This window comes from Lepidochelys olivacea (assembly GCF_965140295.1).
Source record: "Lepidochelys olivacea isolate rLepOli2 genome assembly, chromosome: 1".
NCBI classification, from domain to species: Eukaryota; Metazoa; Chordata; order Testudines; family Cheloniidae; genus Lepidochelys; species Lepidochelys olivacea.
Window position 1 is genome coordinate 242942898 of NC_140411.1, and position 27724 is coordinate 242970621.

Genomic DNA, 27724 nt, shown 5'->3' on the forward strand with positions numbered 1-27724 from the left:
CTCAAGAAAGAGCAACTGCTTTTGTCGCCAGCCTGGCTCCCCCTGTCTGGTGAATGGAATACATGGGCTTGGGAGGCGGGGAGGGGGGGAGAACTCCCCTCAGCCCCTGTTAAAGCAGACTGAAGTCATCGGGACCAGGTTACTGGGAGGAACCCATGCGCTGAGCTGCCTCCTCCCCTTTCCCCTATCATAATAAAGCCACAGTGAAAGGAGAGGTGAAGGGGCCAAGCCTTTGTGTCTGCTAGTTTCTAAATGGAGATTGGGACAGCATGGAGTCGTGAAAGGGACAGTGTGGAGAAAGCCTGGGGACTGGTCACAAAACAAGCATCCCCATGGAGAGTCCCGAGGGCAGGGAACGGGCAGGAGGCAGCACCTTAAGATAGACCCTTATAATGGGCTGGATAAAGGGCAGTTAGCCGCAGCAGTTGTGTTGAGCAGCTTGAGAGCAGCAGGAAGTACTGGGCTATTGTAAAGCTTGAGTAGGAGAGGAATATGCATGTTCTGGCATTAGCTTCCCTAGGAGCATGCAGAAGCAAAAACAGAAAAACTTGAGGACCAGGGTTGTGGGGAGATGACTGGTCTAGAAAGCAGCCTGGCTTTTCACAATGCTCCCTTCTGGTTTGGGAGTGCAGAGGGAAGAGCTTGGTCATCAGCTCATGCATCCCAGGCCAAACCTTGCCCTCAGTTACACCACTGTAATGCCACCTTGACACCACTGAACTCAGCGGAGTTACTTGGCCTTTACAGGGGTGTGACTGAGACCAGAATCCGTCCTATTGGCTCTGTGAGTCTTTCCAGTGCATCCTGGCCACTGGCCCATAAGCCTTCTCTTTCTTAATCAAAAACTTCTTTCTCTTGCCTTTGTCTTGTCCTTGATTTCCAGTCTGGGTGTCCTAGCCACAGCAGGTAAATCCTGGGAAAAATCATTCTTTTTCACCTTACCTGCTTTAATGGCCCTGTTTCCAACCTCCAATTCCTTTGGTGGGCTGCACTTGCTTTAGGTGTTTTGTTTTGTTTTGTTTTTACTATTACTGTATTATATTATTATTAGTAGTAGTAGTTTGTCCTGAAGTTATTTTTTAAGTAAAATGTTTCTTGGCTCTTAGGTCAGTCACTTAGAGAGAAAGGGCCAAATTCATCCCTGGAGAAGCTCCATTGGCTCATGCTAGCAAAGGAAGAGAAGTGGATAAATTGTTCAATGACAAGACAGAGGGAATGAAAATAATGTTTTTATTTAAATGGCAAGCCAGCTGCTGTGGCAGCAAAAGCTTTTGAATGGTAAGGTACATCTAGATAAGCCGTCTACCAGCTGTAATCTTATCGCTCTTTGTTATGACTCTTTATTATGAGGTAGACAAAGAATGAAATCTTGAGGAAAGCTCCTTATGAGAAAGGCATATGGATAATCAAAGAGACAACCCAAGAAAAGGCAGACAGAGACAGACAGACATGGATGAGTTAATGACAACAGACGTGGTGAGTGGAGGAATGAACAGGCGGAGGGGAATAGTATAAACAACACGCTGAGCCGTGGCATGTGGTTTCTCGGAGATGCAGTTGCAACAGTGCTGCAGGGGCATGATCAGTTTGCAGCGACTAGAGGATACCTGCTGGTGGGAAGCCATGCATGAACTTGGGATGTCTGAATAGCGCACCAGTATCGGACTATTCAACATATATTATGTTGTCTCCCTTCACGTACTTTATTCTACCGCAGGGGAACTACGGTTGCTCAAGTTATTAGCAAGTCAGTAGAAATAATACCATTATCCAGGGTCACCTCTAGGACTTTATGGTCGTTGCTGTGCTGTGCTCCACAGCCACCCTGAATTTCGTAGCAGAGTAGAACTCCCCTCTTACGCTGGAGCAAAGAAGGCTCTCAGGTAGCTCTTAGCTATTCTTTGGCACATGCGGTGACTTTTTATCACCAGCTTTTCCTTCCTCTCATCCCTAAGCTTCTGACTCATTGTCTCCTGAATCTGTGTCTCCTGCCTTCCTCCTTCCTCCCACCCCCTTCCAAAGTACGGACAGCCTGCAGGACAGCCAGGCCACTACTGCTTACTGCCCCTTACAAAAAGGAAAGGAGGACTTGGGGCACCTTAGAGCCTAAGAAATTTATTTGAGCATAAGCTTTCGTGAGCTACAGCTCACTTCATCGTTGCATCCGATGAAGTGAGCTGTAGCTCACGAAAGCTCATGCTCAAATAAATTTCTTAGGCTCTAAGGTGCCCCAAGTCCTCCTTTCCTTTTTGCGACTACAGACTAACACGGCTGCTCCTCTGCAACCTGCCCCTTACACTACATCTACGTACTAGGACTAGCTCAGTGGTAGTGTAGCCAGGACAGCACGGACAGCAGTGGCATGGGCTTAGCCACACTGAATATGAATCCCTGGGGTTCAGGCAGGTTTGGATGCAGCACAGGTAGCCCGTGCTGTCACTGCCGTGGGTGCACTATTGTTTTGAGTCTGCTAGCTTGGTGTGAGCTCGCGCAAGTATGTCTACATGAGCTGGGAATCACACCCAAGTATAGACATAGCCTGAGAGGCTGTCCCCTGCCTCTTCTTTCTCAACCCCCCAGGCTCAACATGAATGCAGAGGAGGCTAATGTATAGTCCCCACTGAGCACCACTACCATTCCCCACATAGGCAAGGACAGGGGACAAGACACTAGAAGGGGACAGGTTTTCCTACTCCTGTTCCCCTGAGTGGAGACCAGCCAGAGAGAGACAGACCACAGTGTAAGTTAAAGTAGACCCTACATTGCTTGAAATTACCCCTTCTTACATCTTCTGGCTGCAGGACTGCATGGAAAGGAAAGTGGGTGTGAGCCCCATGGGGTAGAAGGGGATGGCTGCTGGGTCACATCACCAGGATATCACTACAAGGAAAGAGGACTAGCTGTTGGACTACATGGAAAGTAGAGGGCTAACTGCCAAGCTACATACAAAGGAGAAGGGTGGCTTCACACAATGACAAGGGCCACATGCAAAGGAGAAAGATAGCTGACAGACTGCCCAGGAAGGAGAGACATGGCTGCAGGCTACAAGGAAAGGAGAGGGCTAGCTACTGGGTAGCTCAGGAAGGACAGACATGATGGATTTCTCTTTCTTTTGGTTGCCACAAAGCACCAGTGCAAACCCGGGAGCCCTATTCCCCCTCATGACACAAGTAATTCTGCAGTGGAAGTTACTTTCACCCTACAGGCTGAGGAGGAAAAGGTTCATGACCAAGGTTTTCATTTCCTTTGAACAACATTTCAGGACTTAGGTCACTCTTGGCAAAAACATGAGCTTCTCAATAACTCCCTGTGTTCCAAGGTTAGTTGTCCTGGTACCAACTCCTCCTCAGTCTTGTAAAATCTGCATGTCTTTGGTAATGTTCACTCCCGTTGATGTGATCGGCTCTGAAAGGAGGAATGACTCTTGCTTGAGATAGTTTTAAAGGATAACAAGGAATTTATTCAAAGCTATGTACAAAGTCAGCCCATCTTCTAGATGGACTCAACAACAAACAACAACAACATCATTTACACTCTATCATACTCCAACACAGATAGGCCATGAGCCTAATTCACCCCTGGGGTAACCCAGCTGAAGTCAATAGAACTACACCAGAACTGAACTTAGCCCTGTGCTTTCTTCTTTCCTTATATTCAGAGACTTAGATCCAGATGAATCTTAAATTAATCTTTTGTCTTGTCAGGTTGTATATTCTGGGGTTTAGGCAGCTGTAGAAAATAATTCCTTTCCCCATTTCACAGCAGTCAGATTCATTCTATAATAGGGAGCTCTGGATGAAAACCTTCCAGTGAAGTGGGATCTTACCAGCAGTAAGGATGTGACAGGAAGGACACTGACACCAGGGCGTTACAAGCAGAGATGATGTACCATGGCCATGATGCCAGCTGCCAGGTTCTTTCTGCACAAAGTATGACAATACCTATTGCACTCTCTGGTTTTTATTACTTCCCAGCTGAATTACAACATCAGATCAAAGAGTTAACTTAAAAGCAGCCACACAAAGTTGCAAGATATAGACTTAAAGAACTCACCAGGCCTGATTCTCCTCTCACTTACACTGGTGTAAATCTGGAGGGGACCAGGCCCTCCATCTCTCCCTCTCCTGCTTTCCTCTCTGCCTCTCTTTCTCTTTATTCTTTTTTTTAAATCATATTTTAAGATCCTTCTTGAGGCTGGATTTCTTGCAGGCCCCTTTGATTTGGCTGGTTGATTCTGTGGGTTGACACTTGCCCCTGTTAATCTTTGTTACTGCATTTGTATATACACTGGGGGCATTCCTATGTCCTACAGAGAGACACTGCACACTTCTTGCTTCTACAGAGGGCATGACACTGGGGATGTGACAGTGCATGGAAGGGGCTGAGGCACAAAATCAGGGCAAGACTGAGTAAAGAATACCCGTTGGCCTAGGGGAAGGTGCACTCAGCTGCAGCGGCACAGGAGCCAGCAAACAGAGCTGTAAACAGGGGCGTTTGAGTGGGAGTTTGCAAGGGGAGTTTGGGGGGAAGACTAAGAGAGCCAGGCAGAGGAACAGACAGGCTAGTGAAGGGAGTGTGTGGTGTTCTGGTAGTGTTTTGGTGCTCGCTGGGGGGTTTGTTTTGCTGTGAGTGGCGGCGTTTTGCTTTGGTTTGTGTTTCCCAGACTAACAGGACTTAGGTGAGAAGGCGATGACAGATACAGAGGCAGCAGTGGGAGTGACCCAAGCAGTGGAAGACACAATGAAGTTGACTGGATGTGGAAGCTGTGGCATGTACATGATCCTGGAGCGGGTACCTGAAAAGAGTTTCGTCTGCATCACGTGCCGCTTGATAGAGCTGATGGAAGAAAAGAACCGAGGATTGGAGGTGCAGGTGGAAACTCTGGTTGAGTTTAGAAGGGGATTCAAGCAGATGATGGAGCAAAGACATGAGGAGGCTGAAGGGAAAAGCTCAGACTGGCAGATGGAAGCAGGGCCAAAGACTGCTGGATGAGGAAAGTGGTCAGTGGAAGCATGTGACGAAGAGAACCAGGGAGAGGAAAAGACAGGCTAGAGAAGGAGAAATAGAGCTCAGAAGCAGGTTTGCGGAGTTGGAAAATGAAGAAGGGGCACAACAGGTGGTCACTGAAGGTGAGAGGGCAAGGAAGACGAGAAGAGCAGCTAGTCCTATAGGAAGAGAGGAAGAGTCAATGGAGCTAACACCAAATAGGAGCCCCAGGAGGATACTGGATGGGTTGCAGAGGATTGCAAGGAATCAAAAGGACTTGCAGCCAGAGGGAACGGGATAGACTGGAGAATCTCACCATCACCAGAAAAAGGCAAGACTACATGATTGGGGACTCCTTACTGAGAATAGACAGGCCTGTAACCAGAGCTGATCCAGAGAACAGAAGAGTGTGCTGTCTGCCAGGTGCTAAGATACGGGATGTGGACCTGAGGCTGAAGAGGATCTTAACAGGAGCGGAAAAGAATCCACTGATTGTCCTTCATGTGGGAACAAAGGATACGGCTAGATTCTCGCTGTAACGTATCAAGGGAGACTATGCCAGGCTGGGGAAGACGCTTAAGGAAATCGAGGCTCAGGTGATCTTCAGTGGGATTCTGCCTGTTCCTAGAGAAGGGCAACAGCAGTGTGACAAGATGATGATGATCAACAGATGGCTCAGGCAGTGGTGCTATAAGGAGGGCTTTGGGATGTGTGGCCACTGGGAAGCATTCATGGACAGAGGACGGTCCTCTTGGGATGGACTTCACCTGAGTAGGGAGGGAAATAGTCTTCTAGGATGGAGGCAGACACAACAGATTAAGAGAGATTTAAACTAAGAATCTGGGGGAGATGGGTGGGAGATGTCCAGGTAATCTCCACGCCGGATTTTAACATTGAGAGGGAAGAAAACGAAGTAAGAAAGGATACAGCCGTGGGTAGAAGAATGGACATAAGGAGAAAAGATAGTGTAGATACCAGTCTAATAGGTGATACTGGCAGTAGAATGTCTGTTTCTAATTGGGTAAAGAATGTGAGCGAAGCCAAAACAGCAAAAATTAAGATGTTTGTACACTAATGCGAGGAGCCTAGGTAACAAAATGGAGGAACTAGAGCTACTGGTGCAGGAAGTGAAACCAGATATTATAGGGGTAACAGAAACATGGTGGAATAGTAGCCATGGCTGGAGAATAGGTATTGAAGGGTATGTTCTGCTTAGGAAAGACAGAAATAAAGGCAGAGGTGGTGGAGTAGCATTGTATATCAATGATGAGGTAGAATGTAACAAAATAAGAAGCGATGGAATGGCTAAGACAGAGTCCGTCTGGGCAAAAATCACATTGGGGAAGAAAACTACTAGAGCCTGCCCTGGGATAGTGGTTGGGGTGTGCTATAGACTGCCGGGATCCAATTTGGATATGGATGGAGACCTCTTTAATGTTTTTAATGAAGTAAATACTAATGGGAATTGTGTGATCATGGGAGACTTTAACTTCCCAGATACAGACTGGAGGACAAGTGCTAGTAATAATAATAGGGCTCAGATTTTCCTGGATGCGATAGCTGATGGATTCCTTCACCAAGTAGTTGCTGAACCGACAAGAGAGGATGCCATTTTAGATTTGGTTTTGGTGAGTAGTGAGGACCTCAGAAGAAATGGTTGTAGGGGACAACCTTGGTTTGAGCGATCATGAGCTAATTCAGTTCAAACTAAATGGAAGGATAAACAAAAATAGATCTGTGACTAGGGTTTTTTATTTCAAAAGGGCTAACTTAAAAAAATTAAGGAAATTAGTTAGGGAAGTGGATTGGACTGAAGAACTTGTGGCTCTAAAGGCAGAGGAGGCCTGGAATTACTTCAAGTCAAAGTTGCAGAAACTATCAGAAGCTTGCATCCCAAGAAAGGGGAAAAAATTCATAGGCAGGAGTTGTAGACCAAGCTGGATGAGCAAGCATCTCAGAGAGGTGATTAAGAAAAAGAAGAAAGCCTACAAGTAGTGGAAGATGAGAGCGATCAGCAAGGAAAGCTACATTATTGAGGTCAGAACATGTAGGGATAAAGTGGGAAAGGCCAAAAGCCATGTAGAGTTGGACCTTGCATTATTAAAATTAAAACCAAGAGTAAAAGGTTCTATAGAAACATAAATAAGAAGAAAACAAAAAAAGAAGTGGGACAGCTAAACACTGAGGATGGAGTGGAGGTTAAGGATAATCTAGGCATGGCCCAATATCTAAAGGAATACTTTGCCTCAGTTTTAATGAGGCTAATGAGGAACTTACGGATAAGGGTAGGATGACAAATGGGAATGAGGATATGGAGGTAGATATTACCACATCCAAGGTAGAAGCCAAACTCGAACAGCTTAATGGGACTAAATCTGGGGGGGGTCTAGATAATCTTCATCCAAGAACATTAAAGGAACTGGCACACAAAATTGCAAGCCCATTAGCAAGAATTTTTAATGAATCTGTAAACTCAGGGGTTGTACCCTATGACTGGAGAATTGCTAATATAGTTCCTATTTTTAAGAAGGGGAAAAAAGGTGATCCAGGTAACTACAGGCCTGTTAGTTTGACATCTGTAGTATGCAAGGTCTTGGAAAAAATTTTGAAGGAGAAAGTAGTTAAGGACATTGAGGTCAATGGTAATTGGGACAAAATATAACATGGTTTTACAAAAGTTAAATTGTGCCAAACCAATCTGATCTCCTTCTTTGAGAAGGTAATAGATTTTTTAGACAAAGAAAATGCAGTGGATCTAATTTACCTCGTTTTCAGTAAAGCATTTGATACGGTTCCACATGGGGAAATATTAGCTAAATGGAAAAGATGGGGAGCAATATGAAAAATGAAAGGTGGATAAGGAACTGGTTAAAGGGGAGACTACAACGGGTCATATTGAAAGGTGAACTGTCAGGCTGAAGGGAGGTTACTAGTGGAGTTCCTCAGGGATCGGTTTTGGGACCAATCTCATTTAATCTTTTTATTACTGACCTTGGCATAAAAAGTGGGAATGTGCTAATAAAGTTTACGGATGACACAAGTCTGGGAGGTATTACCAATACAGAGAAGGACCAGGATATCATACAGGAAGATCTGGATGACCTTGTAAACTGGAGTAATAGGATGAAATTTAATAGTGAAAAGTGCAAGGTCATGCATTTAGAGATTAATAACAAGAAGCTGGGGACGCATCAGTTGGAAGTAACAGAGGAGGAGAAGGACTTCGGAATATTGGTTGATGACAGGATGACTATGAGCCGCCAATGTGATATGGCCGTGAAAAAAGCTAATGCGGTCTTGGGATGCATCAGGCGAGTTATTTCCAGTAGAGATAAGGAGGTGTTAGTACCGTTATACAAGGCACTGGTGAGACCTTATCTGGAATATTGTGTGCAGTTCTGGTCTCCCATGTTTAAGAAGGATGAATTCAAACTGGAACAGGTACAGAGAAGGGCTACTAGGATGATCCAAGGAATGGAAAACCTGTCTTATGAGCTTGGCTTGTTTAGCCTAACCAAAAGAAAGCTGAGGGGAGATAGGATTGCTCTCTATAAATATATCAGAAGGATAAATACCAGGGAGGGAGAGGAATTATTTAAGCTCAGTACCAGTGTATACACAAGAACAAATGGACATAAACTGGCCATCAGGAAGTTTAGACTTGAAATTAGACGAAGGTTTCTAACCATCAGAGGTGTGAAGTTCTGGAACAGTCTTCCAAGGGGAGCAGTGGGGGCAAAAGACATATCTGGCTTCAAGATTAAGCTTGATAAGTTTATGAAGGGGATGGTATGATGGGATAGCCTAATTTTGGCAATTCATTGATCTTTGACTATTAGCGGTAAATATGCCCAATGGCCTGTGATGGGATGTTAGATGAGGGTGGGATCTGTTACTATAGAGAATTCTTTCCTGCGTGTCTGGCTGGTGAGTCTTGCACACATGCTCAGGGTTTAGCTGATTGCCATATTTGGGATCAGGAAGGAATCTTCCTCCAGGTCAGATTGGCAGAGGCCCTGTGGAGTTTTCGCCTTCCTCTGCAGCATGGGGCACAGGTCACTTGCTGGAGGATTCTCTGCATCTTGAAGTATTTAAACCACGATTTGAGGACTTCAATAGCTCAGACATAGGTGAGAGGTTTGTTACAGGAGTGGATGGGTGAGATTCTGCGGCCTGCGTTGTGCAGCAGGTCAGGCTAGACAATCATAATGGTCCCTTCTGACAAAGTCTGTGATTCTTATGAAGAGCAGCCAATGAGTTAAAATCTCCCCTTTTCTACTGACAGGTATTATATTTCTGTGTACTTTGCAACTGTTATTGTTGATCAAGAATGGCCTATGGGCACATCTACACCACAAATTAGAGTGTAATTGTAAACGATTTAATCCAGCTAGCATGGGTAACAATAGCACTGAAGACACAGCAGCACAGGCTTCAGCGCAGGTTAGCTGCCCCAGTACAAGCCCACTGGGGAGCCTGGGTACATTCTTGGGTTGCTAGCCCATGCTGAAATCCATGCTGCCACATCTTCCCTACAGTTATGCCTTAAATTGCAGTGTAGATGTATTCTTTATTGCTGCATTCAGGTTGCAGTCTCCCTGGAGGTGGGGGCTTGAAACACACTCCTAACACTAGCCTACTTTTCTGAGTCAAAGTGTGTTATACGCAAGAGATCAGCCTAGATGATCATAACAGCCCACCCTGGCCTGAAAATACCTGACAGCCCAAGATAAAAGCCTTTTTTTATCTGTTTGTAGCTCTGTAGTGTTTAGTGGGAGGAAGGTGTCAATATTTCAATACAGCAATTGACACCTCCTTTTCTCCCACCCTGTTAAACCTCTGACTCTCACTTGACTGTCTGACTCAGTGCTTACCTTTCAGTTAGTCATTTACACTTGGAATCAGGCTGCGAGTGCAATTTCGTCCTGTTGTTTCATGCAAATATTTTTTTTCTTTCCTAACGTGCAGCAATTTTTCTCTCACCCCCCTGCCCTTCCTCCCCGCTTTTATTTCCCCGTAGCTGTGGGCGTGCAAATTAAGATGGAATTACTCCAACGCAAGTTCTGGATGGCTACACGGCAGGTAGGAATGGCAGTAATTCTGTGGAGACACGATTTCACCACCTTCCTTTTGCTTGTCCCATGCTATGCACTTTGATTTCTGGTGGCATTTCCATGAAGGCTTTTGTGAAATTTGTATGAAACAGATTTATGTGGTAGATTAGTTTTAAATTACACTTTTCTCTAATCCTTTGATGGCTCTAATGCTGCATGAGCTGCACGTCTGATCTAGGAACGCTGCGTTAACTGGCCTGGCATTAACTCTGCTGCAGCTGACACATGCATTGTGGAAATAGGTTTGCACTCATTCAGGCTTTTGGACCCATCATGGAAAGCTGTAATTTGGGACACAAAATCTCCCTGCCCTCCCCTTTGCTATCCTGATCTCAGCAATGCTGATGATGATGAGGTCCTACTAGCCTGTCAAAATAAAAAATAAAATAAATAAATAAAAAGACTTGCTCCAGGCTAGCAGGCCAGGAGAAATTTGCGATGTTGAGCTAGTTCAGACACTCTCATCAGATTGAGAGAACTGGGATAACTAGAGCATTTCCTGGGTATGATAAAGGAGGAGAATGGAAATGCCTTTTGTTACCAGCAAGGGGCACTCTCAAAATATCAGGGAATATGAGCAGCACATTGTTGGGAGGAGTCTCATCGGACTGACGACGCAAAGAATGAAATGTCTGCCTGGTGCTCGCATAGGAAACGGTTACCAGGTTAGAATTATTCTGGTTTGAGCTCAGGAAACTTGTCTCCATGACTGGAGAACCCGAGAGGAATGGGAAAGGATTTTTATTGCCATTGGTGGCACAGGGAGGGCTCTTGGCAGGCTGGAGACTGAGGTGCCCTGGTTGTATGTCTAACAGGATACCTGGCAATAAGGAGATTCCCCACAGAGGGAATAGGAGCTCCTTGGAGGTTTATCAAGGAGGGTTATTGAAAGGAGGTTGTACAAGAACCTTCTGGGGGACATGGCCCAAGGAAGTAAACACATATTAATATACGTTAATTCCTGGGGTGAAATGAGCCTGGAAAGAGAGAATGAAGAAGCTGAAGGGTGGTTCCTGGATCAGGAATGAAGCCCTGTTTCTGACACTCACTCATGTGAAAGAAGAGTTTGCCCGACTTACAGGCACTAGGTAGCGGTTCAATAAGGAGTCACTAATGAACGGTTTGTTTTTTCTCTCCATATCTCTCCTGCATACTGTACTGCTCCACATACCCACACTCCAACCCAGCCCAATGACACTGACGTAAGTAGACAGGAGCTCAGTACAGAAAGATCTCCCAGAGTTCCCCGCTGTGTCCCTGCCTGTGTTGTATGATGCTTTGTTTGTCACGTGTATTTTATGTCATTGTAGGATATACGCTGTCCCTTGCCTCTAGTAGCTGGAGACAGTCCAAGCTCACTTATCTTGTGTTTTTCTTTGCAGTAACTAAGTGTCTTTGAAAAAAGAAAAGGAGGACTTGTGGCACCTTAGAGACTGACAAATTTATTTGAGCATAAGCTTTCGTGAGCTACAGCTCACTTCATCAGATGCATGCAGTTTTTCTACCGCATGCATCCGATGAAGTGAGCTGTAGCTCACGAAAGCTTATGCTCAAATAAATTTGTTAGTCTCTAAGGTGCCACAAGTACTCCTTTTCTTTTTGCGGATACAGACTAAAATGGCTGCTACTCTGATACGTGACTTTGGCAAAGCTTAAAGTAGACTGGGTTGCAGTGATTCAGAGACCCACCCAAGAAACCACAGAGCCTGATGTGGATTGGCCCCTTGGGAAGGAGTAGTGATGCAGAAACGTTTGAAGAGGCAGTCCCAAAACAAATGGGGAGCACAAATTCAACTATCCCCATCCCTGTGGTTTTCTCATGTAAATTTCCTGCTCTTTTTCGAGCAGAATGAACAAGGGTGATTCTAATCTCATTCCCACTGCTGCAAACCCAGAGTAATTCCAAAGGCTTTAAGAGAGTTCTTCCAGATTCACACCTGTGCTGAGATGAGAATCTGTCCACATGCTGCTAACAGGGGTGCTGTAATGTAAGCATATAGATGGGAACACATGAATTGGGAATGGGTGTTGTGGCCTTTCATGTGGAAAATAATTCTTCTGGGTTTATTGGGGATTCTCACCTGAACTCTTGGATTTGGTCAGATTCTGCTGCATCACACTTCTCTGGGCCAGTCCCCAACTGGCCACTGACTGGATGGTACAATCCTAATTGATACATTCAAACTTTGCCTTGGAAGACTATCCACTTTTCCATCTGTACATTATTAGTAAACTTTTCCCTGCTGCCCTCATCAACAGGCACAATAACGTTATAAATAGATTTAAACTAGAGCTAGGATCAAACCAACACCCAGGACCTTTACTTTGCAGGAGGGGCTTGAAATCTGAACATGGATCTGGACTTGAATTTTGTAAGTGGCCCCTGACTTTATTTTAGGCTGAACTAAACCTCAGATCTGAACAGCCTTAACTTTGGAAGTGTCTGAAATCTGGATCCAGATATTTGCAGCTTGTACCATATCTCATTTACACAAACTCTCTCACTCCTGAAGTCTTGTTACAGTATAATGAAATTCCATTGCTGGGCAATGGTGGAACTGTAGTTCTGAGAGATCACTTCAACCCCTGAGTTAAAAGATACAATGAGCCCAAACTATCCCTCGGTTTAACTCAATTGTCTTCACTTTGGTTTGTTAATCTTCATCCCTATGGGTAATACTCTTGGGTTTGTTATGGCCATATTTCTCAGCCGCACAAACCAGAGAAAATCCAGAGTGACGTCAAGGGCTGCCACTTTTTTGTGTGTGTCATGCAGGGATGAAATAATCCCATTGTGACAAGGCAACATTTACACCTTCACATCATAACAATGGACCAGGTAATAAACCATTATCAAGATGTGAAGAGCTGATGTAGTTGTGGCATGAAGATGCAACGGCACAAACCCATGGAGCCTGAAACAAACTGAAAATTCTTTAATCATCCTTTGAAATACACTTACAGGACCCAGGATGGCTCCATGGAAATAGCAAATCTGTGCTGCAGATCTTGAGATGAGAAACACTAGCTGCGATTAATAGTTTTGCTGTGGTTTGAGACGCCTATTTACCTGTAGCTGTTCAGAAACAGCCAGGAAGGGCAGGCGGAGAGGGGGTTATTTTATAAAATTTATTGCAGTTTTAAAATAATCAGCAGCTGATCCAGAGTAGGCAAGGCCTGTCATCTTTGTCATTATTCTTCCCAAACCTCAGGAAAGCCATAGAAGGGGACACCCCCCCAACCCCCGGCGAGAACTTGGCAACACTGTGTCAACTTTCCCTCCCTTGCGCCCAAGGAAAATAACATTAAAAAATAACACAAAGAGACAGACACAAACACGGAATAGTTATGAAATGAATAATCACTTGAAGGCTTTTGTTACTCACTGTTTAACTCCTCCTGTCCCTATCCAGTTCAGTGGTGTGACACACATGTCAACTCTGGTATCTGTAGATCCTTGAATGAAGCAAATGGATGATGCCTGAGGCTATCCGAGCACATTCACATTCTATTGTGTCATTAGTTGTCTGGAAAAACCCACTGCCTGAGAATAATGCATCCCTAAAATGTAATGCCTTTATTTGGTCAAGATGTTATGAAATATGAAAATGCACTCTGTTTTCTCTCCACTGTATAATAATTTTTGTTATTAATACTAGAGGGTTTGATTCTGCCACTTGCACTGAGGGCTTGCTATCCAGCCAGTGCGTGGCAAGCTAGGCTGTGAACATACAGCGCTCTAGCCTGCTGCACGTTAACTGCCCTGGTGAGCCCCACTAAAGCACATTAGAAGTTGCCTTAGTCCACTGTGATGTACTTGTAGCATGTAGAAGCAGACAGCCAGTTAGTGCCCAGCAAGCTAGATTGCTGTAGATTTCTATCCCAGCTTGCCAGGTACTGACAGTGTAGACAAGCCCTGAGTAGTGCCTTGCTCTATGAGCAGTCCCTATTCAAAGAGCAAGGTCCTGCTCAAAGTGGATAAGGAAGGCAGAACCAGGCTCACATGTAATATTCAGTGGAGACAATACTCGTTATTTTGAGGACTTAGATTGTGGGTAGAGGGCAGAACCATTACTGGTCTCCTTGGCAGGCGTTAAGTGTGTGCTGCGTAGACAGTCTATTTCAAAATGGTAACTAACTCGTTGACCTGTACCCAGCTGTAAGACGTAGACCCTTTGTCCGATAGCCTCAAGGGGAAGGACAATGAGATACGACACTGTCATCATTTAACTTCTTCTGTTCCTTTCCAGTGCAGTGGCGTGGATGGCCTGTGTCCGCTGAGCTGTCAGGATGATGTAAGTTTCATTGAGTTAGTTAAAGGGTCTCTGTGAGCATTATGGCATGAGGAGGTCATTGTCAGAGGGCCTGCTCCTGGGAGGTTCTCGGAGCCTTTGGCTCCCACTAAAATCAATGGGAGTCAAGGGTGCTCAACACCTTACAAGAGGTGCTCAGCAGGACCACGACCAGAGTCCCCCTGCTCGTGAGCCAAACATTCAGTATAGGACTTGACCTAGCACCAAGTCCTTCAGGGTGCTTGTCTGGATCAGATGAAATCACCATGATACAGCATGTTGGGCTCAGAGTGCATCGATCTCCTCTCTGATTTGGCCAGCTGATTCTAGTGGCTGCTGAGGAAAATGCCTGTTAGAATGGAGAACATAAGGGGCTTCTCTCCCTATGTTCATGCCATCCAGGGTTTCCACCAGCTGCTCTACCATTGGACCCCAGCTGTGTTCTGGAGAGAATGTCCTCTCCTATGAGCAGTGGGGTCAGAGGAGAATCCATTTTTCCTGCTCAGAGAGGGTCTTTTCTGGATCCTGATCTCTCCCTCAGTCTGAGACAATAGGATAAACTGCAAAATATAGAAGATCAGGATTGCCCATGAAATGATGGAGCTTGACCAGGGTCCTCTCACTCTTATCCCAGATTTTTTGCCTCTGGGGTATCTGGAATCTTTTTCTCTTGGGAAAAAAAATCTAGATGGAGGCAGGATCATCTAGTGCTTACAGCAGAAGAACTGGTTGTCAGGAGTCCCAGGTTCTCTTCTTCATTCTGCCACTGACTCACTGTGTGACCATAGGAGAATTATTTATCCTTTGTGCTCTGTTTCCCCATCTGTGAAATGGAGATTGTAACAAGGGTTAGCTCACTATTGTTCATAAAGCACTTTAACATCTGCAGGTGGAAAGCACTAGATAAATGCAGGGTATTATTACTATTGTATTAACAAGAGTGCTGTCTGAACTCCCTTTTCCAACAGTGTGTAGTGTTTTCTTAAATACTATTTATGTTACAGTAGCACCCCACACAGATAGAGTAAAAGACAGTCTCTGCCCCAAAGAGCCTACACTTTAAATACTATAAGCAAAGCGGACACAGGGTGGGAGGGGAAATGGAGACAGAGAGGGGAAGTGACTTGCCCAGGGTCACACATCAGGCTAATGGCAGAGCTGGGAATAGAAGGACCCAGGTATCCTGAGCCCCAGGACAATGCTCTGTCCACTAGGCTATACTACCTCCCCTGATATACTGGTAACGGTAAACAACCAACCATAACCAAAGTGCCATCTGTAATTTCACTTCCTTTTCCTTTTATCTCTGCAGAATCTGAACTGCTTCCTCATTGATAACAATGGGTTTATATTCATTTCCAAGAGATCCACAGAGGTAAGAGGGCTCAGATCTGCTTATGTAATAGAGGGGAGAGTTCAGATGCATCAGCCTTCAGTTATTCAATATGCAGACCCAGGATCAGGGCCCCCGCACAGCAGAGCAGGGCATTCAGCACAGTATTCTCCCTACCAGTCTTGAACAAGGGAGCGAGGGTTTGGAGACACAGAATAGGCCCCTGCTTTCTCACTTGTCCTTCCAAGCATCAGATCAAACAACCACTGGGGAGGGGTGCTTGGGGCAGACGGGAGGAGATGGAGATATCAGCGCTCAGCAAAGAGGCGTCACTGTGTTACATCCAATCTGCTGAAACCCTCCCCCAGCAATTGGTAAGTGAGTGGGGTCTGGAGGTTACAGCCTAGGGCTGCGAATCAGGAGACCTTAGTTCTGTTCCCAGGTGTGGGACTGATTTGGTATATGGCCTTGAGCAAGTCACTCTAGTGCCTCAGTTTCTGCATCTATAAAATGGGAATAGCAATAATTACCTGCCCCTCCCCTCGGGGGCATGGTGAGTCTTAATTAATGAATGCATGAGTGCCTGTGAAATGCATTGGGACCCTCAGATGGAAGGGTACTAGAGAATGCAGAGTGTTGATATCATTCTGTCTCTGGGAGTTGGTTGAAGAAATGACTCTAGCTGAATCATTAAGTAAGAGCAGCCACAGTATAATTAATTAAACTCAACATCGTTTGGGGAGAGAAGGTACCGAAGGCCCTGTGACACTGAACTTCAGAAAGGGAATTTTTAAAGATAACGAAGAAACTAGTCAAAAAGGTGTTTATGTCAAAAGTAAAGAAATTAAAATCCTTACCCTGACCCTGGAGGTGACTGACGCAATCTACAAGAGTTATAAAGGGCATTCATTCCCATAAGCCAAAACAGAAGCAGGAAGGCAAGAAAAGAAACAGGATGGTTAAATGGCTGGGTTCTCAAGCCAAACAAGTGTCCTTCAGAAAATGGAAATCCAGCTCAAGTGAAGCCAATAGAAAGGAGCATAAACTATTGCGGGTACAATATAAGGTAGTGTGACGGGGTACAGGGTACAGTCTGGACTGTTGAACAGCTGTGTCCCCTCAGTTCTCCAACCTGGGATGCCTCTTACACTGCTTTGCTGTAAGAACATCTACTCCTGGCCTGCTAGCATGTAAAATCAGCCTCTAGCATGTAAAATCACTCCCAGCTACCAAGTATTGAGCGCTACTCACTAGCCACTCATGAATTAAACTGCAGAGCAACACCAGCAAGTTCTCTAGTCCCAGACTTGTCTCCTAGAACTATGCATCTTGTACTGTCCAGCACACTACTGAACAATGCAGGCGCATAGAAAGTCCACCATTTCATCAAAGGAAAATGATATGCACAGGCCTTGTTAGGCCAAATGGAGTTTCCCCACCCACTTCAATCCAAGTACACTAGTTAAGATAAAACAAAAAGAGAAGTTTATTAACTACAGAAAGATGGATTTTAAAGGATTACAAGTGATGATGCATAAAAGTCAGGATTGGTTACAAAAAAAAAAGTAAAACGCAAGCTAATGGTTAACTTAAACTAACAAAATTCAAAGCAAAGGTTTTCCTCACCATACGCTGCAGTAAATTTCACAGGCTGGGTCTCCTTTCAGGCTGGGACCCCTCCCCTTAGTTCAGTGTCCTTCAGGTATTCATTGATGTCATGAGCAGAGAGATGGAAGGAAGAGAGGTGAATTGGAGGCCACTGGCTCTCATTTTTATATCACTGCCCCTCTTTGATCCAGCGGGGGTGCAGGTGACAAATAGTCTCTTGTGTATGTGAGTTCTGAACCGTCCCTGTGATGAAATGTAAATTTCTCGTTCACACCTTCCTGTTGTTGGAGAATGGCTGCTTAAACCGTGATAGCGCTTTAACACCAGACTGGGTATTGGTCTGTCCTTTGTTCCTGAGCAATTGGTTTGGGCCTGCTTTTCTTTACTTATAGCATGTTACAGCAATGTGATACAGTAGAATCCTATAACTTTACATACAATAATGATATACTTATTTTACCAGAACACTAATGTTCAGCAGATTATGAGTTTTCAAATGATACCTTACAAGGCATACTTTGTAGAAAAATCATCATGGTCTTGTAAAAATGGTGACCATAGTGGTATAGACTGTCACAGGTAGAAATTAATGAGGAATTTGAAGAGCAAAAAGCCAAAGACAGAAACAAATTAATTCTTTAAGTAAATTAGAAGGAGAAAACTTTGTAAGAGAATTTGTAGGTCTGCTGGACTATTGGGGTTTAAAGGCAGCAAGTAAGGAAAATTGTTGTGAAACTAAGGTCCAAATTCTGATCCCCTTACATATTATGAGTATCATCTTACTCCACAAGAGTGCCACTGAGCTTAGTGGGACTGTTTGTGATGTAATGTGCTACTCAGCATGGGTAAGGTTGACAGAATCTGGCCCTAAATTATTTCTTTATGTCTATCTTCACTAGAGATGATGCTGGGGAGATACATATCCCAAACCTACTCTTTTTAGATAATGAAGATGGGGCACTCTCAGGGATTCCGATGTCAAAAAAGGAGATGCAGGAACAAACTCAAACTGAAGAGCAGTAAGTCAGCATGGCCAGATGGTGTAGAAAGAAGCTGGAGAATGAAATGTTTAACCTTCTAACAAAAATATGCAACTTCATTAAAATCCACCCTATGCCAGATTACCAGAGAGTTGCAAATATTGCACCTGTCTTAAAAACGCAATGGGTAATCCTGGGAATAACTGCAGCCTTACTTCAGTACCAGGTACACTGGTTGAAGTGATACTTAAAAACAGAATTGTAAAACACCCAAATGGACATGACAAACAGTACAGCTTCTGTAAAGGAAATTCTGTCTAACCTCTTAAAATTCTTTGCGAGTGTCCACAAAATAGTACATAGTGGAGAACCAGTTATACCTTTATTGGAACTTTCAAAAAGCTTTTGACAAAAATCCCTCACAAGGGGCTGCTAAAGAAACTGTGTAGTTACAGGGTTAGAAATAAAGTACTGTCTTAGACCAGAAAGTAGTTAGGAGACAGAAAACAAAGAATAGGAATAAACAGTCCATTTACAACATAGAAAAGGTTACCAATGGCGTGTCCCCACGTTCCATAGTTAGACTAGTGTTGTTTAACATATTTATCAATAATCTGGGAAAGGGAGAGAGGGAAAGAGCAAGATGGTGAACGGTGCAGATAAAATTATTTAGGTAAATCAAGATTAGGAAAGAACATCAAAAGATCTTAATGGAGCTAGGCAAAGAGGCAATACAATGGCAGTTGAAATTCAGTATGGACAGCTGTAAGGTAATGAACATACGAAGGAATAATTTGAACTACACGTATACATTTCTGGGCTCTAATTTCACTCTCAGAAATGCGACCCGGGCAGCACTACGGACATTTCAGTATAAACATCTGCTCAGTGTACAATGATGTCAAAAAAGCAAACAAAATGTTACGATACATAAAGAATGGAGTAGAAAATAATATTGCAAATATTGCAATGCCATTAGGTGAGTCACTGATATGCCTTCACCTGAAATGGTGTGTTTAGTTCTGGCCATCCTCTGCTAGAAGATGCAACAGAACTAGAGGGGCTTCAGAGATGGCTGAAAAAATTATTAGAGGCATGGGGAGAATTCCACAAGAGGAAACACTGAAAAGATCAGGATGGTTTAATGTAGAGAGCAGATGAATATTTACGCCTATTTACTTTTCTTCATAATGCAAGAAATAATGGACAGTTAATGAAATAGAAAAAGAAAAATTTATAAAAGAAAACCTTTGTTTCATTATATTCCAATAACCTGTGGAACTCACTGCCACACAATTTCACTGAGTCAAGAACTTAATAGAATTCAAAACAGCATGGTCATTTAGATGGTTAATGAGACCATCCACAATTGCATTAGACAGATTAAAAAATGGAGAAGGGATATAACCCTTACGCTTCGGGGTATAAATCAGCCACCAACTGAGAGTGGGTTAGGAAATGAACTTCCCCTTTGGGCAGATTTTTCTGGAAGTCTCCACTGTCAGCCACGGGATACAGGAATAGATGGACCCCTGGTCTGCTCTTGCAGAGAAGTTGCTATGTTCTTACTGTTTGTACGTCTGGGGTATTTTTTTGACTAAGTTCGACTATTTCTTTACCTTGACCCTCACATACTTAAAAAAAAAAAAGTCACATCCCTGAAGCCATTTCCCCATGAACAAAGGCAAGGGCAGACTGCTTAATGCCATTACTGCTGTCAGTTCTGGGCACATGGCACCTGTATTCCTCTTGTGCTACCTCTGCATTGCCCCTGGGTCTTATGGAAAGTGGGGTTTATGCAAAGCTGTTCGCTGGAAGATCTGACGAGTGAAAACCTGTCATTATCATGGATTTGGATAAATTATAAGCATTATCCGCGTACCTCTGAGATCAGGCATTCTGGCAGGCTCCAGTGCTGTCAGCTACTGTAGTTGTTAACTCCCCAGAGCTGAGGAAATTCATCATTTCCCTTCTCAGTCCACTGCTTGCCAGTGACTTTCTTTTGTTCATGTTTCATTTGTATTTAGATTGGCTCTTTATTTCACCTGTTACCATTGGACTCTAAATTGTTGAATCCCACATGGGATTCCTACAGCCTTTTCCTCTGCGACAGACATCAAACAAATGGCAGCTACCCCTCCAGTAGAACACACAGGCAGTAGATTTACTAAATCGGGAGCCTGAGGTCTGGGTAGGGCAGCCTTCCTGGTCTGTGTCTGCACACTGGACATCTCACCACACTGCAGCCTTTTCCAGCCTGGGTCTCCACACAGGACAACTCACCACGCTGCAGCCTTCCTGGATCTCCACATGTGGGGCATCTTAACACAGGGGAGTGTTTCTGAATCTGGATTTCCTTGAGGGAACAAGTCAGCCAGCTTGCCACATTGCAAGTCAGCCAGCTTGCCACATCCCTATCCGAGTTAGCTATTTAGGTTATATGTGCCTAGTACCTGATGCTGATACCAGTGTTTTGCAAGTGTATGCGATTTAAATACAGAGGCCAATGTCTGCGTATAAAAGAGAGAAGGACAGAAGTTCTGCCTGCAGTGCTTATCATGCAAAACAAACCAGGAAGCACATCAGATCGTGAATGAGTCCATGCGGGAGAGTCCAGTGAGTCATGCAGTACCGTGTGTCTCAAGAGGAAACTTTCCCCACATCCCATCTGTGCCTCAAGGCAGCACAAACTGTTACTGCTCTAGCATGAACAGTGGTGGGCCCTCGTTCCTATTTCTCCCTGCATTTGGCCAAAGAAAGGCAATCAAGGAACCGGCTTCTTGTTTAAAACAAACAGAACCTGCCAACAGTGTGACACTTCCCAGCATATATTTCAAGATAAAAATAGAGGAACGTGCCAAAGTGTGTGTGTTCTTACAGTGATGACATGAGCAACTGGGATTGAATGGCCTTAGCTACTCCAGAACCTGAAAGATCTTCTTCCCCATGTCTCTTCTCACTCCATCCTGCTGCTGTCCTTTGCCTTGATCTGACACCGCCCCCGTCCAGGGCATATAGCCTCGCTTTGATCCATATGTTGATAACAGGGATTCCACCCACAGTATAGGAGATAGTTTTAAGAACAGACAGTGGATCATGCAAGCTAGGCCGCCCTATGCCTTGGGAGCTGGAGGGGAGGGAGCGGTCCAGTAACCTCTTCCCAAAGGAAGCAAGCAGCTTAGTGAAAGCTGAGAGCTGCAGAAGCTTAGGAGTTGGGCTTTAATGAGTGTAAAGAGTTGCTTTGTAAAGAGTTTGAGTGTAAAGATTGTAAAGAGCCATTTGGGTTTACTAAAAATTGAGTTCTCTCATGTTATCAAGCACACAGTACATAAAAGTACCTAGCTTTGAAAATCTAGTACTGTAGGTCAAAAGACCAGATCATTGCTGTTTTCTGGATGTACTTTCTGGGCCTTATTCTCATTTATACTAAGGATCCATTCAACATTTACATTGCCACTGCAAATGAGAATCAGGCCCTCTGTGCTCAGGAGGAATTGCAGGAACTCAGTAAGACATCCCAATATTCCTGAACTAGACAGGCCACATTCATAGTCCAACAATGGCCCTTTGACCTTGCCATGCCAGCTGCAGATTATGAGGTGTTAAATCCAACTGTTCTGGCTCTCATTACTGCTACAGAATGGTACTAAATGAAGCAGCTGGACCAATAACCACCATAATCAGATTGAAAGAGCCAGTGAGGTGAAAGAGCTGCAGCTTGCTCTGACACCTCTGACTGAGTCTGAGATGATTAAAATCCAAATTGCGCGGGGACGAGGTAACTTTGCGCATATGTATGTGTGGTGGGAATGTCTGGCTCTTTAAGAGTGTTGGGAGGAGATTTTTAACCAAGTATTACTAATGTTGGATGATTATTATCAAATGATTCTTTGGTAAATCCTCCTGAGGCTTCCTAGTGGAAATGGTCACACTCACAGTAATGAAGAATTAATCTCTCAGTTGCTATTGGCTGCTGAACTAGTTTCTCATTAGAAAAGGGAATTTTCGCCCAAACTAGAAGAATGGTTCCATAATATCTGAGAGATAATTCTTATGGAAAAATTAACGCATCAGATCTGTACACTGCAAAATGGACAGAAGACCAATAAATAACTATTTAGTTACCCTAGCCCATCCTCAGAGAAAGCACACTTGCCTGAAAACAAACCATTGCTCTGACAAATGTTAAACATAACTATAGTGGACTTACTCTGGTTTGTTAGTAAGTAAAGGCAGAATTGTTGTTGAATTCAAGAAAATCTCCAGAGGCAACATACATTGATGTATATAAAAAATGTTCACCCTCTGATATTGTAATAACCTGCCCAATCGATAATCCTGACTATATCTTTGCACAATGTCTCTCTTAAACAAAAAAAGTGATACAGCCATTTTTGTATTTGTTAATAGTGCACCTTTGGTACCTGTGTGGCTGTGATTTGTAAAATTGCTTATGGTTCCTAAACATGTAACTGCACATACACATTCTGGCTCTCTGTCCCCCTATAGTCGCTGAACCACACAGAGATTTACGAGTCCGCTACAGATTTTGAGCTAACATAGCTGGGTCTTTTAGCTCAGGCAGGAGGGGCACATGCTTTCAGAACCTGTGAGCACAGGTCACAAATATTCACAAGCGAATACAGGCCCCCACCTCAAACTTCTCAGCCAATCAAAAACTGGAGCTATGTGATACCTCTTTAAAGGTGCTTGATGTTTATTAACAGTATTCACCAGGCAGTATATCCTTCAGCTTCTAGACCAAATGGATTGGTTTCACCAATAGAAAGCTTGGGAACTTTATCACTAACATTTCTCTCTTCCCTCTCTCCTTTTATCACTTTGTCTGTGCAGACCGGAAAATTTTTTGGTGAAGTGGACGGCTCAGTAATGACCCAACTGCTAAACATGGGAATGTTCAGGCAGTAAGTGGAGATCTCCTCTGTACCTTTCTTCTGTTAGAAGGTGATAAAGGTGGGGATGGAATGTATTGTCCCAGTGACAGTGGTATAGCTGACTTTAAGGACAATGAGAGAAACCATGAGGTGGGGCAGGAAGTTCGATTATTTCCCTACTGTCAATTTTCCTACAGACTCTCCTTCACCTAGCATCTTCCCCCTTACCAGAATCCTCACATTTCTTGTTTTCTCCCTTCTCCTGCCAGGCTGTGACGCAGCAGGGTGGGGGGAGTGTTGACCTGGGAATGTGGCAGGGGAGTTTCATTGGGGATGGAAAAGGAGTGGCACTTGTGGCACCCTAGAGACTAACAAATTTATTTGAGTATAAGCTTTCGTGAGCTACAGCTCACTTCATTGGATGAGCCTGTAACCTGAGCCTGGAGGGGGAGGGGGAAGGTAACACCTCTGCCCAGGAAACTGGACAAAGGCGAGAGCCTGCTAGAGGGGTTTTGGTTTCAGTCTTGTGGTGAGTGGTGGAACGCAGGGAACCCCAGGGCTGGGGTCTAAGCTCCTTGCCCCCCAGAAGGACTTGGCTGAGGGGTCCTGGTTGTACCCACAAGCTCTGTTTTAGACTGTGTTCCTGTTGTCCAATAAACCTTCCATTTTGCTGGCTGGCTGAGAGTCATGGTGAATCCCAGGAAAAGGGGTGCGGGGCCCGGACTCCCCCACACTCCGTGACACAGGCTTCTCTTGCTTACTGTATCCAGCTACTGCAAAGCATTATGGGATCAACTAAATCCCAAACTGCCCCAGTCTTGCACTATGGGAACTGCACCTATGTCTTAGTCCCATATGTTAGAAGGTGGTGTGTGTGTCTGCTTTTGGTTGAAAGCTTTTCAGTTTCTCATCAGGCCTTGAAAGACTTTAAATGATTGGCTGGCTGCCAGAGACCTCTCCAGTAGCTGCAATAGAGTTGGTTGAAAATGTTTTCCCTTTGAATGTCCTTCACTGGTTTAGTTGCATGCACACTAATTCTTTAGTAAGTTCAGAAACAAATTAAACATTTAGATGGATTAAAAATGGCATCTGGGTTACTCAGGTAGATAAATTATAATCCTCCTGCTGGACGACATACAATGGTCACCATCTGAATTCAGGAAGAAATTTCCTCCTTTGGTATAGTATTGCACAGTGTAGCCTGTGTTAAGTAAAAAATAGGTTTTGGCCTAAGTGTAGAAGAGTATGGAGAAATTAAAGTTGCTAGTGTAAGAAAAGTTAGAGAGAAGTTGAAAACAGTAAGATAGAAAAATTGAAGTTGGCTACAATGTAACTTTGCTCATGTCCTTCCTATGTTTTGCTTAGAACTAGTTTTAGCAGTGTTTTACTGTGGTTTTAAAAATGATAAATGTTTTATTAAAATGTTATCTCTATTAATAGCATGAAAATATATTGTTATAGATGTCAATTTAAATGATGTGCAATGTAAAAAACCAATAAAAAGATGACAAAAATGTGAATATCGTAATAAGTGGGTTTAATGTTAATTATTCTTATAATAGTTATAAAAAAGTAGTTTTGTTAAAATTGAGGAGACTTCCAATCAGTATAAAAAAAATACCGTTAGGTTCCAAGCTTATAAAACTGTACTTTACTCTGTTGTCAGTGGACTAATCACCCATTGACAGACTTTCACCGTCAAGTATAAGTATAACTGTAGTATTGTGTAAGTAGTAATTGCATGCCTGTTTGCTTAACTAATCATTTTTCTTTTGAATCAAGTTCAGTGTATCATTCACTGTGTCGCCTAGTGGTCCTTTGCTAAATAGATTGTCTGTAACCGACTAGGGGCTCTAATCTGAAAACTAAGTTGTGTTTTATTGCACCCTTTTCTTTAACAGCTTCATATTAATTGGGAACATTTCAACATAAAAGTTACAACAGCTACAACACCTCTCTCGGCAGCATCCAGCATTATCCACAGACAGGATAGTGAACTAGATAGACCATCAGTCTAATCAAGCATGGCAATTCTTATGTACAAAAATATATCCAGGATATAGCCTGAGTAGGAAAAAAAGTAGCTCACACTTGAGTGACCATCTCATGGATGGTCGCACTTCTTGCTTTTGACTGTTTGTTTGCTTTTTTTGCTTTGATTTTATAGGGTGACGATGTACGACTATCAGGCCATGTGTAAAACGCCCTACCATCACCACAGCGGTGCCCGGCCTCTGCTCAGTGTACGTATCTCCCTATAGTCAGCCCATTGCATGAATGCTCATCAGTAGTTTGGTCCAGAACTTCTCTAATGTCTTGAAACATATTCCTGTTAAGAGATAAGCAGTTGATTGTTCTCAAGTGATAGGAAATTCAAACCTGACATAGGACAGTGCAATTCCATTTCCTTCGGCCATTTACATGCGGTCTGAAATTGGCCCATCATGCCTATCAGGCATATAGGGAACCACAGAAATCTATGCAATGAACTGTCACCAGTACAGTACCAGGCTTTTCTTAGGTTACAATCTGTAGATGAAAGTGGAGGAATTGACTAGCCATTGCAATGTCAGCATCAGGAGAAAGTCCTCTAGGAAGAGGCATTCAGACTACCATGGAAGAGATGAAGACATGGAATAGAGGGACCAAAGCTAAACGTTCTGAGAATAGCATGTAGGCCAGGAACTACCTAAAAAGGTAGGTAGATTGGGCAGTAGGCAATCCACTTTAAAAAAGCCTGGATGGATATGGGGTAAATATGCTGTGTTATCAAAAGCAGACAATAACAACTTTAGAGCAAGGCTGCTAATGCCACAGCTTGTACCAAAAGTACCACTTACCATCAGATGATAACAGCATTTTAAACCGGCATTGTCCCATTTAGTTGGTTTATTTCCTTCCTTGCTCTGTGCTCTCAGAGGTCATCCATACCAGTGGAAAATCACCAAGTAATTACATCTTCAAAGTCCCATGCACATTTGGAATAAACTCTCTGACCCAATGTAAGTGGAAGCGTGGAGATACTATTGGTAGCAAGGAGACTCCACTGGCTTTTGATGCATTTTGCAAATTTCCCGTTGATTCCAAGAGCTTAAATTCTAGCCCATTTCCAAGAGTTTGCTTGATAGAGAGAACCTAGATGAAATATTGAGTCCTGCAGGACAACTGTCTTTTCTGTGAGCAGATCTTTATGGTATTTCTCTTTTTTCTTTTGTTCCAGCCCATTTATACCTTTTTCGCTGTATTGAAGTGGCTGATAAGTGATTTCCTCATGTGAGTACATCAGTTTGAGAGGATCACACCAACAGGAGATAGATCTAACAAATTCAAGCACAGGCTCCTTGCTAAGACATGACTACAGTCGAACCTCAGAGTTACAAACATCTCGGGAATGGAAGTTGTTTGTAACTCTGAACAAAACATTATGGCTGCTCTTTCAAAAGTTTGCAACTGAACATTGACTTAATACAGCTTTGAAACTTTCCTATGCAGAAGAAAAATGCTGCTTTCCCTTTATTTTTTTAGTAGTTTACATTTAACACAGAACTGTACTGTGTTTGCTTTTTTTCTTTTCCTTCCCTCCTGCTGCTGCCTGATTGCATACTTCCAATTCCAAATGAGGTGTGGGGTTGACTGGTCAGTTCATAACTCTGGTGTTCGTAACTTTGAGGTTCTACTGCATAGGCATTTCTGTGGCATTCATCACCATAGTACCTGAGCACCTCACCACAGCCCTGTGAGATACAGAAGTACTAATATTCCCATTTTGCAGATTGGGAAGCAGAGGCACCGAGTGGTCATGTGATTTGCCCAAGGTCATCAGAGTGCAAAGTCTGTGGCAGAACCAGAAATATCACCTAGCTCTCCCAACTCCCAATGCAGTTCCTTTAACCACTAAGACCATCCTTCCTTTTCAGATTTGACTAAAATCAGTTGAGAGCAATTGTTCAGTTGAAAAGAGATAAAGAAAGAAGAAATGAGTCTGTTCAAATAAGGATCCTAGTGACATTCTGGAGACTATACCCTGTATTTCCTGTGCATGGTGCGGGGGGTGGGGGAGGAGGGGAGAGGAGAGAAGAGAAGAGAAGTTTAAACAGGAGCACGGGAGTCAGCTTCCCCTCAGATTGAGGAAGTTCAGGTCTACATCTGGGTCCAAATGTTGCAGCTTCAGTCAGTCTTTACATTGGACCCAAACTGAAGCACTGAATCTAAAACATCCTTGCAGTTTGGAAAAGATCCAGAGTCCAAGGCTTGAGCCCATCTTTAGTACAGATTAGTTCACCAGGCACACACTGCAGCTGTCGCTGTGTTTGCATAGTACCTGCTTCTGTCACACTGATCAATCCTTACTCCACAGCTGGTTCTCAAGATGCTTGAATAATTTCTCAGCCTCAAAGGCCACAGAGCTAATGAGTGCACTGGGTGCGAGGCAGCCTACACTGTCCTTTGGAAATAAGGCACAATTAGCCATTCCAGAATGAACAGAGCAAATCAGAGAGCCCAAGGGATGTGCTGA

At 43.8% G+C, this 27724-nt stretch overlaps 1 protein-coding gene across 1 annotated transcript in view; it reads left to right on the plus strand.

The window, feature by feature from the left end:
- Nucleotides 1-27724, plus strand: part of CACNA2D4 (calcium voltage-gated channel auxiliary subunit alpha2delta 4) — a gene marked incomplete at its 5' end in the record, with an annotated part of 165562 nt that overhangs the window by 123388 nt on the left and 14450 nt on the right. Inside the window, 7 exons of the mRNA XM_084613531.1 lie at nucleotides 10007-10068; nucleotides 11288-11302; nucleotides 14351-14395; nucleotides 15705-15767; nucleotides 23168-23238; nucleotides 25376-25451; nucleotides 26429-26481. Of these exons, the coding sequence (XP_084469657.1) occupies nucleotides 10007-10068; nucleotides 11288-11302; nucleotides 14351-14395; nucleotides 15705-15767; nucleotides 23168-23238; nucleotides 25376-25451; nucleotides 26429-26481 (385 nt within the window). The remainder of the gene's footprint in view (nucleotides 1-10006; nucleotides 10069-11287; nucleotides 11303-14350; nucleotides 14396-15704; nucleotides 15768-23167; nucleotides 23239-25375; nucleotides 25452-26428; nucleotides 26482-27724) is intronic.